This window comes from Marmota flaviventris, chromosome 8, assembly GCF_047511675.1.
Source record: "Marmota flaviventris isolate mMarFla1 chromosome 8, mMarFla1.hap1, whole genome shotgun sequence".
Classification (NCBI taxonomy): domain Eukaryota; kingdom Metazoa; phylum Chordata; class Mammalia; order Rodentia; family Sciuridae; genus Marmota; species Marmota flaviventris.
The window spans coordinates 53937013-53953785 of NC_092505.1; the positions used below are offsets into that span (position 1 = coordinate 53937013).

The 16773-nt window shown below is 37.4% G+C and overlaps 1 protein-coding gene and 1 pseudogene across 1 annotated transcript in view; both read right to left on the reverse strand.

Moving 5' to 3' along the window:
- Snx4 (sorting nexin 4) overlaps positions 1-16773 on the reverse strand; it is a 65733-nt gene that overhangs the window by 43020 nt on the left and 5940 nt on the right. Inside the window, exons 2-4 of the mRNA XM_027936136.2 lie at positions 6941-7062; positions 2543-2678; positions 2319-2468 (exon numbers count right to left, since the gene is read on the reverse strand). Of these exons, the coding sequence (XP_027791937.1) occupies positions 2319-2468; positions 2543-2678; positions 6941-7062 (408 nt within the window). The remainder of the gene's footprint in view (positions 1-2318; positions 2469-2542; positions 2679-6940; positions 7063-16773) is intronic.
- LOC114093357 (poly(rC)-binding protein 2 pseudogene) lies at positions 3760-4926 on the reverse strand (annotated as a pseudogene).

Genomic DNA, 16773 nt, shown 5'->3' on the forward strand with positions numbered 1-16773 from the left:
GAGAAAAATATCAGAATACATATAGGGGGAAACCAATTCAGATCTCAGCTGATTTCACAACCCAGACCCTCAAAGCTATGAGGTCCTTAGTATAACATATGCCAAGCTCTGAAAGAAAATGAATGCCAACCAAGAATCCTATATCCAGCAAAATTAAGCTTCAGATTTGAAGATGAAATAAAAATCTTCTATGATAAACTAAAGAATTTGCAACAGAAAGCCTACACTACAGAATATTTTCAACAAAATATTCCATGAAGATGAAATGAAAAAAAAAAAAAGTGAAACTGGCAAAGTGAGGAGCTACACTAAAGGAATAGTTAATCAAAGGAGAAACTAATTCAAATTAAAAACTAGTAATGAACCCAAATGACCAGGAATATAAATCATATCTCAATAATAACCTTGAACATTAATGGCCTAAAGTCATTAATCAAAAGACTGGCAGACTGGATTAAAAAACAAGACCTAACAACATGCTATCTCCAAAAGACTCATCTCATAGGCAAACACATCCACAGACCAAAGGTGAAAGGATGGGGGAAAACATATCACTCACATGGATCGTGTAAATCAGCAGGGATTTCTATCCTCAAATCAGATAAAGTAGACTTCAAGCCAAAGTTAATCAGAAGGGACAAAGAAGGCCATTTCATGCTGCGTGAGGGAATTATAGATCAATAATACATAACAACCATACATATTTATGCCCCAAACAATAGAGCATCTACATACATCAAACCCTTCTCAATTTCAAGAATCAAACAGACCACAGCACAATAATACTGGGTAACTTTAGCATGCCTCTATCACCACTGGATAGATCCTGCAATAACTACATAAAGCTATAGAAGTAAAAAATACACTGACCCAGCAGCTCAGGAAGCTAAGACAGGAGGATCAAGAGTTCAAAGCTAGACTTAACAACAGCAAGGCGCTAAGCAACTCAGTGAGACCCTGTCTCTAAATAAAATACAAAATGGGGCTGGGGATGTGGCTCAGTGGCCAAGTGTCCCTGAATTCAATCCCTGGTATCAAAACAAACAAACAAACAAACCATTTGATAATTTAGACTTAACAGATATATATAGAATATTTCATCCATTAATGACTGAATACATATTCTTCTCAGTAGCACACAGATCCTTCTCTAATATAGAGCACGTTATGTAAGCTATCACATAAGTTGGCATACAATTGTAATATTACCTTAGTATATTTTCAGCATCTGTAGCGTTATTTTGATAGCTCCCTCTCCATTGATGTTAATTTTTGTGTTCTTGCTTTTTCTTGATTATACTCGTTTATGTTTTATCAACTTTTAGCTGTATTATTTCTTCTCTATTTCATATATTTCTGCTCCTACTCTTATTTTTTCTTTCCTATTACATAATTTGAAAATAATTTGTTATTCTATTCTTTCTAATACAAATACTTTAAGTTATAAATGTTCATCTGAGTACTGTTCCATCCCAGAGATCCTGATATTTTAAGCTTTGATTATCACTTAGTTCAAAGCACTTTTTAATTACTTTTCTTGTGCTTTCTTCCTTGACCTCTGAGATAAGCATGCCATTTAATTTTGAAATAGTTGACATGTGGGGTGAGGTGTATATCTATATATCTTAAGGTTTAATAAATCATTCAAGAAATACAGTTTGCATGATTTCAAATTAAAAACAACTTGTAGAAATGCTTTCTATATTGATTGTACTGGTTGCATACATGTCAAAATTGATCAATTGCATACTTAAAATATGTACATTTTATTGTACTTTAATTTTATCTCAATAAAGCTATAGGGAAAAAAAAGAGAGGCTAAGGAGAATTACAAGTTTGAGGTCAGCCTCAGCACTTAGCAAGACCCTAAGCAACACAGGGAGACCCCGTATCAAAATAAAAAATAAAAAAATAAAAAAAGGCCTGAAGGTATAGCTCAGTGGTGAAATGTCCCTGGGTTCAATTTCTGTACCAAAATAAAAGCATTCTACAGTTTAGCTGGCTGAGTTGGTGCATGCCTGTAAGCCCAGCTATTTGGGAGGCTGGGGAAAGATGATCACAAGTTCAAGGCCAGCTCCTGTAATTCATTGAGACTCTGATTCAAAACATGTTTTTATTAAAAAGGTCTGGGGATGAAGCTCATTGATAGTGTTCTCACCTATCATGTGCAAAGCCCTGGGTTCAATCCCTAGAACCACCAAAAAAGAAAAAAGAAATAAACATTCTACATGTTTTAAATAGGTGCATTATAATTTTACATATTAGTGGAATTTGTCATTAAAAAAAACATAAGTCAAATGAACATTTTAAAAAGATACCTGTGTTAAAAACAAATAGAAGATTTTGTCTCTACAAAGGATAGGATGTGAAGCAACTCTTAAGAGAAAGTTTTCTAAACCAATCCGTCGTCTTTCCACAAAATCCGGATCCATGTTGTCAGCAGAGAGTTTATGCCAAACAAATTCTGCCTAGGTAAATAAAACAATCATTAAGAAGAGTCTCAATGTATAGTACTTTTAACTACTGCCATCTTGCTTCTTACCCGTTTTTCTGGTAGAGGTGGCACAACAATATGTGGATAGTAAACTAAAAGGTAGTTTCTCAACAACTCAAACTCACTATATCTCCTCCACAGTGAGTCTGTTAGGACACTCTGACCATCAGCATGTTCAACTGACCTGAAAGGAATCAAAAAACATTTTTATTACTTTATAAAAATACATACACATAATCAAAACATCCTCTAAAAAGTATACCTCTAAGTACTATTTGCTTCTATTTCCTAACTGCTTTTCAACCAGGCATTGAGGAAAGAACTTTCATGTATTTTTTCACTAATTTATTCAACCTGGTGAAACAGGGATTTACTATCCTCATTCTACAGATGAGGAAGCAGCTGCACATATGTGCCCTGCTTATAATCACAAGGATCTGTGGGTAGAGCACTCAGATCCACCTGATACCAAGCCCTTACTCCTAAGCACTTTGTTTCCTGTTATAGAAAAATGATTTGAACCTAATAATTGTATTAGGAATATTCTGAAAGCCTCAATCTATCTCATAATTGGTTTTACAGTATGATAAAAGTCAGGCTCAGCTAGCTAGTCTATTAAGAAGAAAGTAATTTTAACTTCACTATTGTCCAATGAGATGACAACATTCACAACAAAGACCAAGACCCACAAAACCTCAATTCAGGTTATAAATGAATTAAATGAATCTGAGTATCAAGAGATATGCACAAGAGTAAAATATTAATTAGTTGTGAAAGTGTGCGGAAGAGAAGTTATAAAAATTCATCAATACTCATCTTCAATTATAATTATAAAGAGCTGGCAGAAAATGCCATGTGTCATCTATATACAGTTCAACTTATATTTGGGAGAAAGGGTAAAATCATATAAAGGACATTTTAAAGTATTTTGACTATTGAAAAGTCTCCCAATGCAAGCACTGTTATAAACCATCAATCTTTTAAACCTTCTTATTTTCTTTTTTTTTTTTAATTTTTTTGAAAAATTCCTATTACAGAACTAAACTGAAATTATTAATAGTTCACTCTTACATTTCCATGACAAACAGAAAAATTCATGAGCCAAAAAAAAAGGGAGAAGCTTATAAAACTAAATATAGATCTCAGCATTAACAGCTGAACAGAAAAAGGAATTAAAAGGCTTTAATTAAAAAATCATGAGTGGAAGATAAAGTGTGTAGAAACTGAAAATTTACAAACTATTTAAAACCTGGAATCGCTGACTGTTCGGAAACTATGCAGATGGATTATGGGTGTTGGTGAACAGCAGAAAGGGATTATGGATGAATCTGCATTGTTCTAGCTGCTTCCCATGCCACCCGTCTCCGAGGAAAGCCTGACTTTGATTAAATACTGAGCCAGGTTAATGCTGGCAGCAGATCCAGTGACAGTAACCTGTCTATCAGTGGATCCTTCCACTGGGTTCACAATTTTGATCTGTGCCAGACATCTGACGGATCTCATTGATTTTGGTGCCTTGACGCCAGATTATGCAGCCAATCAAGTCGTTTGGAATGGTGAGTTCATGAGAAGTAGTCTGAGCAGATGAATCCAAACCTGCACTGAATCCAGTATTACCATGCGTCATAGGAAAACGAGACTGTTGCATTGCCAACTGGTGCAGCTTGGTCAAACCTGGCTGTGGAATGGCATATTGTCCTTGAATGGTATAGGACTCTATAGAGGTGGTTGAGGAACATGGGCAGGGTGGTGTGAAGAAAGCTCGTACTGTCGCTGCCTGTGCTGTACCTGTCCTGACCTCCTACAAAGATGACTGGAGAACTTGATGGCTTGGGCAGGTATGGGATGGTCACACCCTTCGGGGTAGGGACTCCAAAATGACCGCACAGATCTGTTTGACACACTCAATGATGGATTGCAGAATGCCAGCAATAGTGATGGCCCACTCAGTTGAATTGGGGAGCATATCCCCTGCCACCTGGATTTGAACCCCTGTACTCTCTCATATTTCCTTAATCTTGCAGCCACCATTACCAATAAGAGAGCCACACTAGCAGGGACCACCAGCCTCAGAATGACCAGGTCTACTGGCAACTACTGGTCATAGAGCTGCTAATGTCCTCTTCCAGTTTGTCAATGATCATTGCAAAGGCTTTGAAGATGGCATTAGCAGGTCCAGCCAAAGTGATAATTCTCTTGGGGACAATTCCCTTCTAAGAGATTGATGCATGTACCACTCTCCTCGAGCATCTTCTCAACTGATTCTCCTTTCTTTCCGATGATACTGCCAACTTCCTTTCCATGTATAAGTAGGCAAATGGTGGTGACATTTAATCCACTTTCAATAACACCGGTGTCCATGTCGAGCAGTGTTATGGGGAGCTGGACTTCGAGTGGTCAAGTCTTTGGTCACTGGTCTGGGTGAAAGCCAAAAACTGGTGGGCCGGGTGTAGGAGGAAGAGGAGGAAAGAGGAAATGGGGGGCGGCAGTGGCAGAGGGCACAGGCTGCAGCTGCTCTGGCTGCTGCTTCTGCTGATCTGGGAAGACCTTCTCATTTTCTAAGTATTTGCTTGACAATAATTTATTTGTCCTCCAAGAAATACACATATGCCACAATGTGCATAAAGACCCTGAGGCTACATCAGTTTCAGAAATAAGTAAAATTTGAAAACATATTTATCTCACTCTATGCTCAGAAAAATAGTTATTAAGTTTTTGGTTTTGTCTTTTTGAGACAGGGTCTTGCTATGTTGCCCAGGAGGACCTCGAATTCCTGGACCCAAAGCAATCTTCCTGCCTCAGCCTCCTGAATAGCTGGGACTACAGGTATGTACCACCACATCTGGCAATAGTTGCTTGCTTTTATTATTTATATATTAAGTTAACCACTAAATCTATTTAATTATGCATTAATAAAAAGAAAACAAAATATGAAATACAAAAGTGTACAAATGGCTTCTGTGGAAAAATATGGAACTATTAAAGCAAAACTCATCTTAAAGAGTTGACCTAAGCATTAGCTATAACAAACAACCATTCCAATCCAGGAAGCCAGGTAGGGTGGCACAGGCCTATAATTCCAGTGAATTTAGGAGATTAAAGCAGAGGGATCACAAGGTCAATGCCAGCCTGAGAAACTTAGTGAGACCTGCCTCAAAACAATTAAAAAAGGCCTGGGATATACAGCTCAGAGGTAGAGTGCTTGCCCAGCTTAAAGAAGGCCACAGGTCATCCCCAGCACACACACACACACAAAAACACATCAGAAACAAACAAAAAACCCCCACAAAACACAAGATAAAACAACAAAAAATTAATACAAACAGATTTCTAACCCTAGCTGAAGAAATATTTGGGTTAATCTCAAGTTTCAAACTAGCTACCAACAAAACCTACATCTTACACTGGGCACAATGGTGCATGTCTGTAATCCCAGGGATTCCAGAAGCTAAGGCAGGAAGACTGCAAGTTCCAGGCCAGTCTCAAAAATATAGTAAGGCCCTAAGCAACTTAGTGAGACCCTGTCTCAAAAATAAAACTAAGCCAGGCACGGGGCACATCTGTAATTCCAGCAGCTTGGGAGGCTGAGACAGAAGGATCACAAGTTTAAAGCCAGCCTCAGCAAAAAGTAGGGCACTAAGCAACCCAGTGAGACCCTGTCTGTAAATAAAATACAAAATCGGGCTGGGGATGTGGCTCAGTGAATGGTCAAGTACCCTCTGAGTTCAATCCCTGGCACCCCCTCCCCCCAAAAAAGCTGGGGATATAACTCAATGGGAAATCATTCCTGGGTTCAATATCTTGCTAATAAATAAAGCCTATAACCAGCACACCTACAAGGTAGGTAGAAAACCTGCATAACAAAAAAGAAAAAAAAAAGGAGCCAAGTGTGTTGTATGTCTGTGATCCCAGCAACTTGGGAGGCTTAGGAGGATTGCAAGTCTAAGACCAGCCTTGGCAACTTAGTGAGACCCTAATAAGAGCTTAGCGAGACCCTGTCTCAAAAAATAAAAATTTTTTAAAAAGGGGTGGGGTTGGGGATATGGCTCAGTTGTTAAGTGACCCTGGGTTCAATCCCCAGTACCTCCCCCAATAATGGTCATTTAAAGCAGGATCTATTCAGTGCAAAATGCCAAAACATAGGTAGGACTTCAGTGGACCCCCCAAACTACCCCATTTATCCAATCATGGAATGATTATTCAATAATACCTATACTATCTGTACATCTCCTATACCATCAAGGCCTTAGGTTCAATCCTTAGAACCAAAAAAAACAAAACAAAACAAAAAAATCTTCCTACAAACAGGAACACACACAAAAACTTCAAAGGGAATTAAAAACCAGTGACTTTATCCTTACTCAATCTTATTCCACCAAACTTTAAACTAAAGCTACCAGAAAAAAAGCTTCCTATCTAAACTTAAGTCTAATTCTTATCACCAACCTTGTTTCAATGAGGTAAGCTGTATATGTTTCTTGCATGTTCATGGCATTTCTTCCAGTTCGCTTTTCAGCCTCTGAAACACTGATTTCTATCTTCTTTAATCCAAAATTATTTTCTGTCATCTGGACAAAATGCAACAACAAAAAAACTTTAAGATGTTATTGAAAAGCCCACAGCTAATTTAATAAAACTCATCATTGGGGGCTGGGGATACAGCTCAGTTGGTCGAGTGCTCGCCTGGCATGCGCAAGGCCCTGGGTTCAATCCCCAGCACCACAAAACAAACAAACAAACAAAAACAAAAAATCATTGGTACATATTTCTAGATAATTTGTTATATTCCTTAAGTTGTTAGGGATTGCTAAATGACAGCATCAAATGACAAGTACTTTTTATCAACATATCATAATACATTAACTTTTTCAGAGGTATCTAAATGGGTACCATACATTTATTAAAATTCAGACATTTCCTTTAAGTGGCCAAAAATAAGTCTATATACAAAAGTATAAGAAAACATCTTAAAGACACATATACAGAAGATTCTAGGAAGATAGTAGAACTGGAAGCACCAGGAATCTATCTTCCCATCTAGACAACAAATACACTGGAAGACTGTGATATAAATATTTGGGAACTCTGGAGTCTGAAGAAAGCTTACAACTTCCAGAGGAAGGCTTGGATAACAAAGTATAGTTAATTAAGATCAATTTCAGGTCTGTGCACATTGGTAGTGACCCAATCCACACCCTAGCCCTGTGGAAGACAGCTGTGCAGTGTTACCTAGAGTGGCTTGCATACAGCTTACAGGAATCAAGGTGGGCAAAAACACATCATGTCCTCTACTGTTGGTTGCCTCTTCTAATTAGACAGACACAAAAAAGTGGTGGCCACTGTTATTGAACATTCTCATACTGTTACAAGCCTCCCTCTGGCTTAAGTGACTTTTGTGGGGGACCCTTTATTTCTCCCCTCCATTTTTCTCTCTCTTAAAAGCTAAATATTAAAACACCTGGAAATTCAAAAACAACTGGATATTGTGGAAAATTAGAAAGTGACCACAAATATGCAGGGAAAGGATCAGGCTCTGAAAAAAAACCTATCAAGATTTTCAATTTACATATCAGACTGATCTTTGGCACATAGTCTATAAGGAAAAAAAAAAACCCTCAAAATAATAACAAGTAACAGCAAACTCTGTGGTAGGAGAATATGACTTCCAGAGATACCACATTTTTAGATTCAAAGGTCCTGTTTTCAACACACAGAAAAAAAAAAAAAAATCACAAGGCATACAAAGAACAGTAAAGTAAAGCAGGGAATGTAGCTCAGTTGTAGAATGTTTGCCTAGGATGCACAAGGCACTGGGTTCAATTCCCAGTACCATCAAAAAAAAAAAAAAAAAAAAAAATTGCAGTGGCACACACCTCTAATCCCAGTGGCTTGGGAGGCTGAGGTAGGAGGATCACAAGTTCAAAGCCAGCCTCAGCAAAAGCAAGGCACTAAGCAACTCAATGAGACCCCCCCCCCCAAAATAAAATGCAAAACAAACAAACAAAGGCTGGGGATGTGGCTCAGTAGTTGAGTGCCCCTGAGTATAATCCCTGGTACCAAAACAAAAGAAAACAAAAAACAAAGAACCAGAAAGTACAGCCCATTCAAAGGAAAAATAAATGAATAAATACACAGAAGCTACTTCTGAAAAGACCTGGTAGTGTATCTACTAGATAAAGACTTTAAAAAACTACCTTAAAGATGTTCAAAGAAGAAAGAAAGATGTGGAGAAAGTCAAGAAAATGATGTGGTCCTTCCACACCATAGTTTAAGTGTTGCCTCATATTGTAAACACAATGCAAATATCAGTACAGACAGACAAACAAACAAAAAACAATAAGTTTTGCTGAAGCTGAAAAGTACTCGAACTGACATAAAAATTCCCTAGAGATATTCAAACGCAGATTTGAGTGAGTACATAAAGAAATCAGCAACCTGGAAGACAGGAAAATAAAAATTATCAAGTTCAAGGCAAAGAAGGAAGGAAGGAGGGAGGAAAAGAGGGAGAGAGGAAGGGAGGGAAGGAGGGGAGGGAAGGAAGGAAGGAAGGAAGGAAGGAAAGAAGACTGAAGTGAACAGTGTCCAAAGGAATACTGTGGCAAATCCCAGGAGAGACAGGAGAAAGAAAGAGGCATAAAGAATATCAGAAGATGGGCTGGGGTTATGGCTCAGTGGTAGCGCACTTGCCTGGCATGTGTGAGGAACTGGGTTCGATTCTCAGCACCACATAAAAATAAATAAAATAAAGGTCTACCAACAACTAAAAGATATTAAAAAAAAAAGAAGAAGAAGAAGAGGGGCTGGGGTTGTGGCTCAGTGGTACAGCACTTGCCTTGCATGTGTGAAGCCCTGGGTTTGAGTCTCAGCACTATATATAAATAAAATAAAGGTCCATTTACAACTAAAATACATATATATTTTAAAAAAGAATATCAGAAGAAATGACTGAAAACTTTACAAATTTGATAAAAGACATAAATATAAACAAGAAGCTCAACAAACTCCAAATAAAATGAGTCCATTGGGGCACATTTTAATCAAACTTTTCCAAGAGAAGACAGATTCCTGAAAGTAACAAGAAACAAACAACTCATTACATACAAGGGATTCTCTATAGGATTACAGCAGGCTTCTCATCAGAAACTCCAAAGGTTTTCTCCACGTGGTCCGTCCACACCATAGTTTAAGTGTTGCCTCATATTGTACATTTTGGGGAAAGCCTTGGGTGTGAATCAATGCAAACGTGGAGTAGATATTTTTCTATCATGTAAGAGTAGGTATTTTTTATGCATTGAAGGTTGATTTAAAGAAGAAGAAGAAAAGAAACTCTGGAAGCTAGCCAGACGTGATGGTACATGCCTGTAATCCCAGCTACTCAGGAGGAAGGCAAGAGGATCACAAGTTCAAGGTCAACCTGGCAGCTTAGCAGTCCATCTCAAATAAAGTGTTAAAAAGGAGATGGGGACGTATTCAGTGGTGGAGTCCTTGCCTAGTCTGTGCAAAGCAATAGGTTTAATAAGCAGTACTCAGAAAGAAAAAAAATTCTGGTTTAAAGGACAGTGAGTGTTCACAGTGCTAAACAAACCTGTCAAACAATAATCCTATACCTGGCAAAAATATCCAATAAAGATGTAGGAACAAAGACAGTCTCAAACAAAAACTGAGGGAGCCAGGCATGGTGGTGCACACCTCTAACTCCAGCAACTTGGGAAGCTAAGGCGGGAGGAAAGCAAGTTCAAGGTCAACCTTAGCAACTTAGCCAGGCCACAAGCAACTTAGTGAGATCATGTCTCAAAATTAAAAATAAAAAGGTCTAGGGATATAGCTCAGTGGTAAAGCATCCCTGGATTGAATTCCTGGTTTAAACAAAAAACAAAAAACAACAACCTAGGGAGTTTTTAGATTTGCCCCATAAGAAATGCCCAAAGAAGGTCTGGGGTTGTGGCTCAGCAGTAGAGTGCTTGCCTCCCATGTGGGAGAACCTGGGTTCCATCCTCAGCACCACATAAAAATAAATAAATGAAATAAAAGTATTGTGTCCAACTACAACTAAAAATATTTAAAAAAAAAAAAAAAAAGAAAAGAAAAGAAAAAGAAATGCCCAAAGAAGATCTGCAAGGTGAAATTGAAAGGCACTTGACAGCAATTCAAAGCTATATGAAGGAAAACAGATCTCAATGAAAAGTAAGTACACAGACAATCACAAAACTAATATTACTGTAAAAGCAGATTATAAACTCCACTTTTTTTGTTGTTTATTTGTTTTCTTCATGATTTATCACTGGTTCCATCCCTAGCCCTTACAATATTTTGAGATAGTAAGTTGCTAAGTGGCTGATGCTGGACATGAATTTGAGATCCCCACCCACCCCCTGCCAAGTCTCCCAAGTTGCTCAAATTGCAGGCATTCGCCACTACAGCTGGTAAGAAAGATTCATGGTAGAATCATTTTGGAAAACAGTGACAGCTTCTTAAAAAATTAAATATAAACTTACACATATGATCAGCAATTACACTCCTACCAATCTACCCAAGAGAAATGAAAACACATATCCACACAAAATTTGTAATGGCTAAAAATTAAAACAATCCCAATGTCCATAAAATGGTGAGTAAACAAAATGTGAAAGATCCAATCAAATATTCTCCAGCAATAAAAAGAAACTACTAATACACTGTACAACATATGAAATTCAAAAACATTATGTGGTCTAAGAAGCCAAACTCAAATGACAACAGATTGAAAAATTCCAATTATATGACTGAGGATGGGAAGTGAGATGATTAAACTCTAAGGGGGAGAGAACTTGTTTGGAAAAATAGAAATGTTCTAAAACTTGTGATGATGGTTTCACAACTCTGTAAACTTACTGAAAAAGACTGAATTATACATTTACAATAAGTGAATTTTATGGGATATAAATTATACCTCAATAAGTGGTTAGAAAACAAAATAAAATCCACTAGCTTATACTGATATAAATACACAAATATAAAGTTTGAGATGGAATGAGACATTTTCATAATTTCCAAGCTTGTCTCCATAAAATTAAACACAAAAGAAAAGAGTATCTTTACAATCAGGAAAACAATAATGTTCAAAGTATTCAAACTAAGTAAACTGAAATCCTGTGCAAAGTAAAAAAAAAAAAAATCTAATTATAACACAGTTATCACTTTAGTGAAAATTTCTGCCAAAGATGCACAACCTGGACCTAATAATGAGGACAATTCTGCAAAACTGGTCTCTACTCTTCAAAAAGGTCAAGGTCATAAAAGTAAAAACTGAGGAACTCTTCGAGATTGGAGGAGACCAAAGAATTTAGCTACAACTAAATTCAATAAAGACTCTGCACTGAAGCATTTAACCCTGAAGAACATTATTGGTACAACTAGAGACACAAATAGAGTCTGAGGATTAGATAATACTCATTTATCAATGTTTTTTTCCTGATTTTGAAGGTAGTGTTATGGTAAGGTAGGAGAATATCTGTGTCCCTGAAATACATAAGCAGATGAGAACAGGCAACATTCATGTTGGCAACCTGATTTCAAATAGTTCAGCAAAAAAGGTTCTTTGTACTGTACTTACTCATAAATTTGAGATTTTTTTTAAAATTTGAAATGGTTATACATAATATAAATAACTTTGTTAAAGTTATGTATTGGGGAGGAAAAAGGATACATACCTTCCAAATTACTGGTGAAGATAAAACAAAAGAAATTATGGTCTATAAAGGAAAACCCCAAAATAGAAACCAAAGTAAGAAAGTATAAAATATGACAGAACAAAAACAAAATAAAGTCAGTTAGGATTTAAAACATAACCCAAGGCTAGGCACCTGTAATCCCAGCAGTTTAGGAGTTAAGACAGGAGGATCACAAATGCAAAGCCAGCCTCAGCAAAAGCAAGGTGCTAAGCAACTCAGTGAGACCCTGAATCTCTAAATAATATATGAAATAGGGCTGGGATGTGGCTCAGTGGTCGAGTGCCCCTAAGTTCAATCCCCAGTATACACACCCCCCCCCCCAAAAAAAAACACAACCCAAAGCATTAAAATTATAAAGTCACTAGGGTTGTGACTCAATAACAGTGCTTGTCTTGCCAGAATTTGAATACCATCGCTGCTACATATTAGCTGTGTAACTCTGGGCAAATTGTCAAACCTCTCTCTGCCTCAGTTTCCTCATTTGTAAAATGGAAACAACAGTACCTAAAATGAACTGAATGTTATGTCCCTCAAAACTCCTATGCTGAAATCCTAACCCCCAAAATAATGGTATTAAGAAGTAAGGTCTTTGGGATTTTATTATGGCAGTACAAACAAAGACAGTACCTAACTCAACAGTCACTGAGAACATTTAATGAGTCTATGTATGAAAAGAGTTTTGAAAGTTGCCTGGCATGTAGCTCCATATTACCAATTAGTCAATATTTGCTTAAGTTTTTCTTTTTTCTTTCTTTTTTTTTTTTTTTTTTTTTTGGTACAGGGGCACTTGAACACAGAGCTACATCCCCAATCCTTTTTCCTTCTGAGACAGGTTCTCACTGGGTTACTGAGGGTCTTGCTAAATTGCCAAGGCAGTTCTCAAACTTGCGACCCTCCCTGCCACAGCCTCCCAAGGCCCTGGGATTATAGGTATGTGTCATCATACCTGGTAAGTTTAAGTTTTTCTGATAATAAAAATAAATACAAGCTCAATATACAAAACCTGCAAATTGTAGTAAATATTTAAATAAACAGAGCTGGGTATGGTGGCACACATCCATAATCCCAGCTATTTGGAAGGCTGAGCAGATCTCAAGTTTGAGGCCAGCCTGGGCAACTAAACAAGACCCTGTCTCAAATAAAAAATACAAAGGGCTGAGAATGTAGCTCAGTGATAGTTCATCCCTGTGTTTAGTCCCTGGCACCATAAAAAAAAAAAAAAAGAAAAAAGAAAAAAACCCAAAACAAAACTGAGTCACCTTCAAAAACATCGGAAAATCATCACTGAGCTAGAAAATAACTTTTAAAAAGTTTCTTGAGCTGGGCATGATGGCACCCACCTATAATCCCAGCAGCTTGGGAGGCTGAAGCAGGAGGATCACAAGTTCAAAGCCAGCCTCAGCAACTTAGGAAGGTCCTAAGCAACTAAATGAGAGCTTATCTGAAAATGAAAGAAAAAACAGAAAAAAGAAAAAAAAAAAAAAAAAGAACTGTGGATGTGGATCAGTAATTAAACACCATTCAACCCGTGGTAGAAAAAAAATAATAAATTCAATAAAATAAAAATTTCCTGAGTATGATTTAATCATCTGCTGCTTAGCTTGCTTAACTGATATATTCTATAACTCTGCATGTGAGCTTTCTGTTACTTAAAAGAAGAAAAGGGGGGCTGGGGTTGTGGCTCATTGGTACTGCGCTTGCCTCAAATGTGTAAGGCATTGGGTTCGATTCTCAGCACCACATATAAATTAAAAAAAACCATGAAGGTCCATCAACAACTGATATAAATAAAAATTAAAAAAAAAAAAAAAAAAGGAAAGGTTTCTGGGGCTGGGGATATAGCTCAGTTGGTAGTGTCCACCTTACATGCACAAGGCCCTAGATTCAATCCCAGCACTACCAAAAAAAAGAGGAAATGTTTCTTCTAGTTCACAGTTTTGGAAGTTCTAGTCCCTGTAGCAAGGCAGCACACCATAGATGAAAGTGCACAAAGGAACAAAACTGCGTAATAGCAGCAAGAAAGCAAAGAGAAAGAAGAGGGCTAAGATCTCAATATCCCCTTCAAGGGCATGTCCTTAATGACTCAACTTTATTTCACTAGGCCCCATCTCCACCAGCTGCCAGTAGTGCCACAGGCTGGGGAACAAGCATTTAACACATAACCCCACCCCGAAAATGTTGGGTCCAAACTACAGCACTATGCCTATAAATTTTCTGCCCTCTTTTTGTATTATCCTCACCCTCAGAATACCTCAAACCTATTTATAGTTCTGGTCTACTCAGTTCTCTGCTATCAGTCAGAGAAGGTGCTAATTGTGCACTGGAATTTTTAAGTACTGTGCTCCATGAGCACTTGCAGGCTTAAAAAATTCACTTACGAATTCCTCAGGCAATGGTTCTCCTCTGGCAAATTCCATAAGCCCAACCCTGCCTCTTAACTGTCAATTCAATGGAATCTTCCAGTCTGGAGGAGTATTCTCCTATTCCCTTGCTCTTTCCAATCCCTTCTGCTAGAGCTAATTACTACTTTCTTAGAGATTAGATTCCCCTCTCATTTTTTCCATTTTCCAAGTTATTTTAAGTAAAACTGACTATACTTTCAAAACTAAATGTACTCTTCCAAAAAAAAAAAAATAAAATAAATGTACTCTTCCTCACAGGGAAATGTACAAAAGGAAATGACAGGAGATTTCTAATTAAACAATGGAAAAGAAAAGGATTTAAGACTCACACAAGGAAAAGAATACAGAAAAAGCCACAGCAGAGTTTCAAGAATGATGATTGCTGAGACAGAAGACCAGAAGTCTCATGACTCCTAGGCAGTGTCACCCTTTGGAACATGGTGATTGTCCAATCTGCAAAGTCAAAAATAAGGCTGATACAGCAAACTTCTGGCCACTGAACACTCAGAAAGTTTTGTAAATAGATCAACATATCTTCTATAGCCTCTATTTCCTTCTCTAAATTGCAACTTAAGCATAACTACACTAAAAACCTTAAAACACAGTACTGGAACAACTTACAAGACTAATTTAAAGTTTCCTTCCTTCCTATCTTCCTTCCCTCTGTCCTTCCTTCCTTTTTAAAGAAACAAAATGGCTTAATGGAAACAGCACTAATTTAATTCCAGTCAAGCTACTAACAAGCTTCTAACTTTGGCCAAACTACTCTCTGAGCTTCTGATTCCTCACTTTCCTATATTTTGGGGGTAATTTTGAGAATTTAGTGGAAAGTAGAGCCCCACTCTACAGAACCCTCATAAATAAAAAATCCAACTTCCCTTTTCTACTCAGCCCACAGTCCTATCAATAACAATAGCCCAAGGCTAAAAAGCTATTGAAATTCTGCTCAACTAGAGACAGATTAAATGGAATAGAGGATGAAAAAGAGGAAAGAGTTTAGATAACCCTTAAAGTTTCTGGTTTTTTTGAAAGGGGATTGAATAAATGAGTGTTTAAACAGATAATATAAAATTTCTGTCCAAATGTCTTATGGTTTGTTTTTTTATTCTTCCCTCTCCATACTAGAGATTGAACACAGGGGCACTTTACCACTGAGCTACATCCCCAGTCTTTTTTTTACTTTTTGAGACAGAATCTTGCTAAGTTGCTGGGGCTAGCTCAAATTTGAACCTCTGTCCTCAGACTCTGGAGTGGCTTAATGATATGTACCACTATGCCCATCTGGCTTGTACTTCTTTATGAATCACTAAATTAAAGAGCTATTTTAGGAACCCCCATAAGTTAGGGTCACCAATGGATGGCTTCTTGTTACATATATTTTCAAACATTTTTCAAAAATGTCAGGAAATAATACATAAGTACAATGTCTTTTATAGGATAGCATCTCTGTACTTTCAAAAATAAACAGTTTTATTTAATTAATAAAAAAATGCAGAGGCTAGGGCTGGGGATCAGTGTAGAGCACTCACCTAGCAAGTGTGAGGCACTGGGTTCGATTCTCATCACCACATAAAAATAAAATAATAAAATATAAAGATATTGTGCCCACCTATAACTAAAAAATAAATATAAAAAATGCATTATTAAAGTTTTTTATTTTGGGGGGGTACCAGGGATTAAATTCAGGAGCACTCAACCACTAAGCCACACCCCCTGTCTTATTTTTTATATTTATTTATAGACAGAGTCTCACTGAGTTGTTCAATGCTTCACTTTTTGCTATGACTGGCTCTGAACTCGCAATCCTCCTGTCTCAGCCTCCGGAGCTGCTGGGCAGTCACCACAGTGTCCAGCTAAGTTATTTATTTTTAGTGTATTAATTTTTATTGACACATACTATTTGTACATATTTATGAGGTACCATGTGGTGTTTAGATTCAGATATACATTGCTTTATATCACTTTTAGTTCTCAGGGGGTTTTGTTTGGTGGTATGGGGGTTGAACCCAGGGATGCTATGCCACTGAGGTACACCCCCAGCCCTTTGTGTTTTTTATTTGAGACAGGTCTCAGTTACCCAGGCTGGTCTTGAACTTTAGATTTTCCCATCTCAGAATCCCAAAGAGTTGGAATTACAGGCTGTATGCCAATACACCTGTCTTGTGTC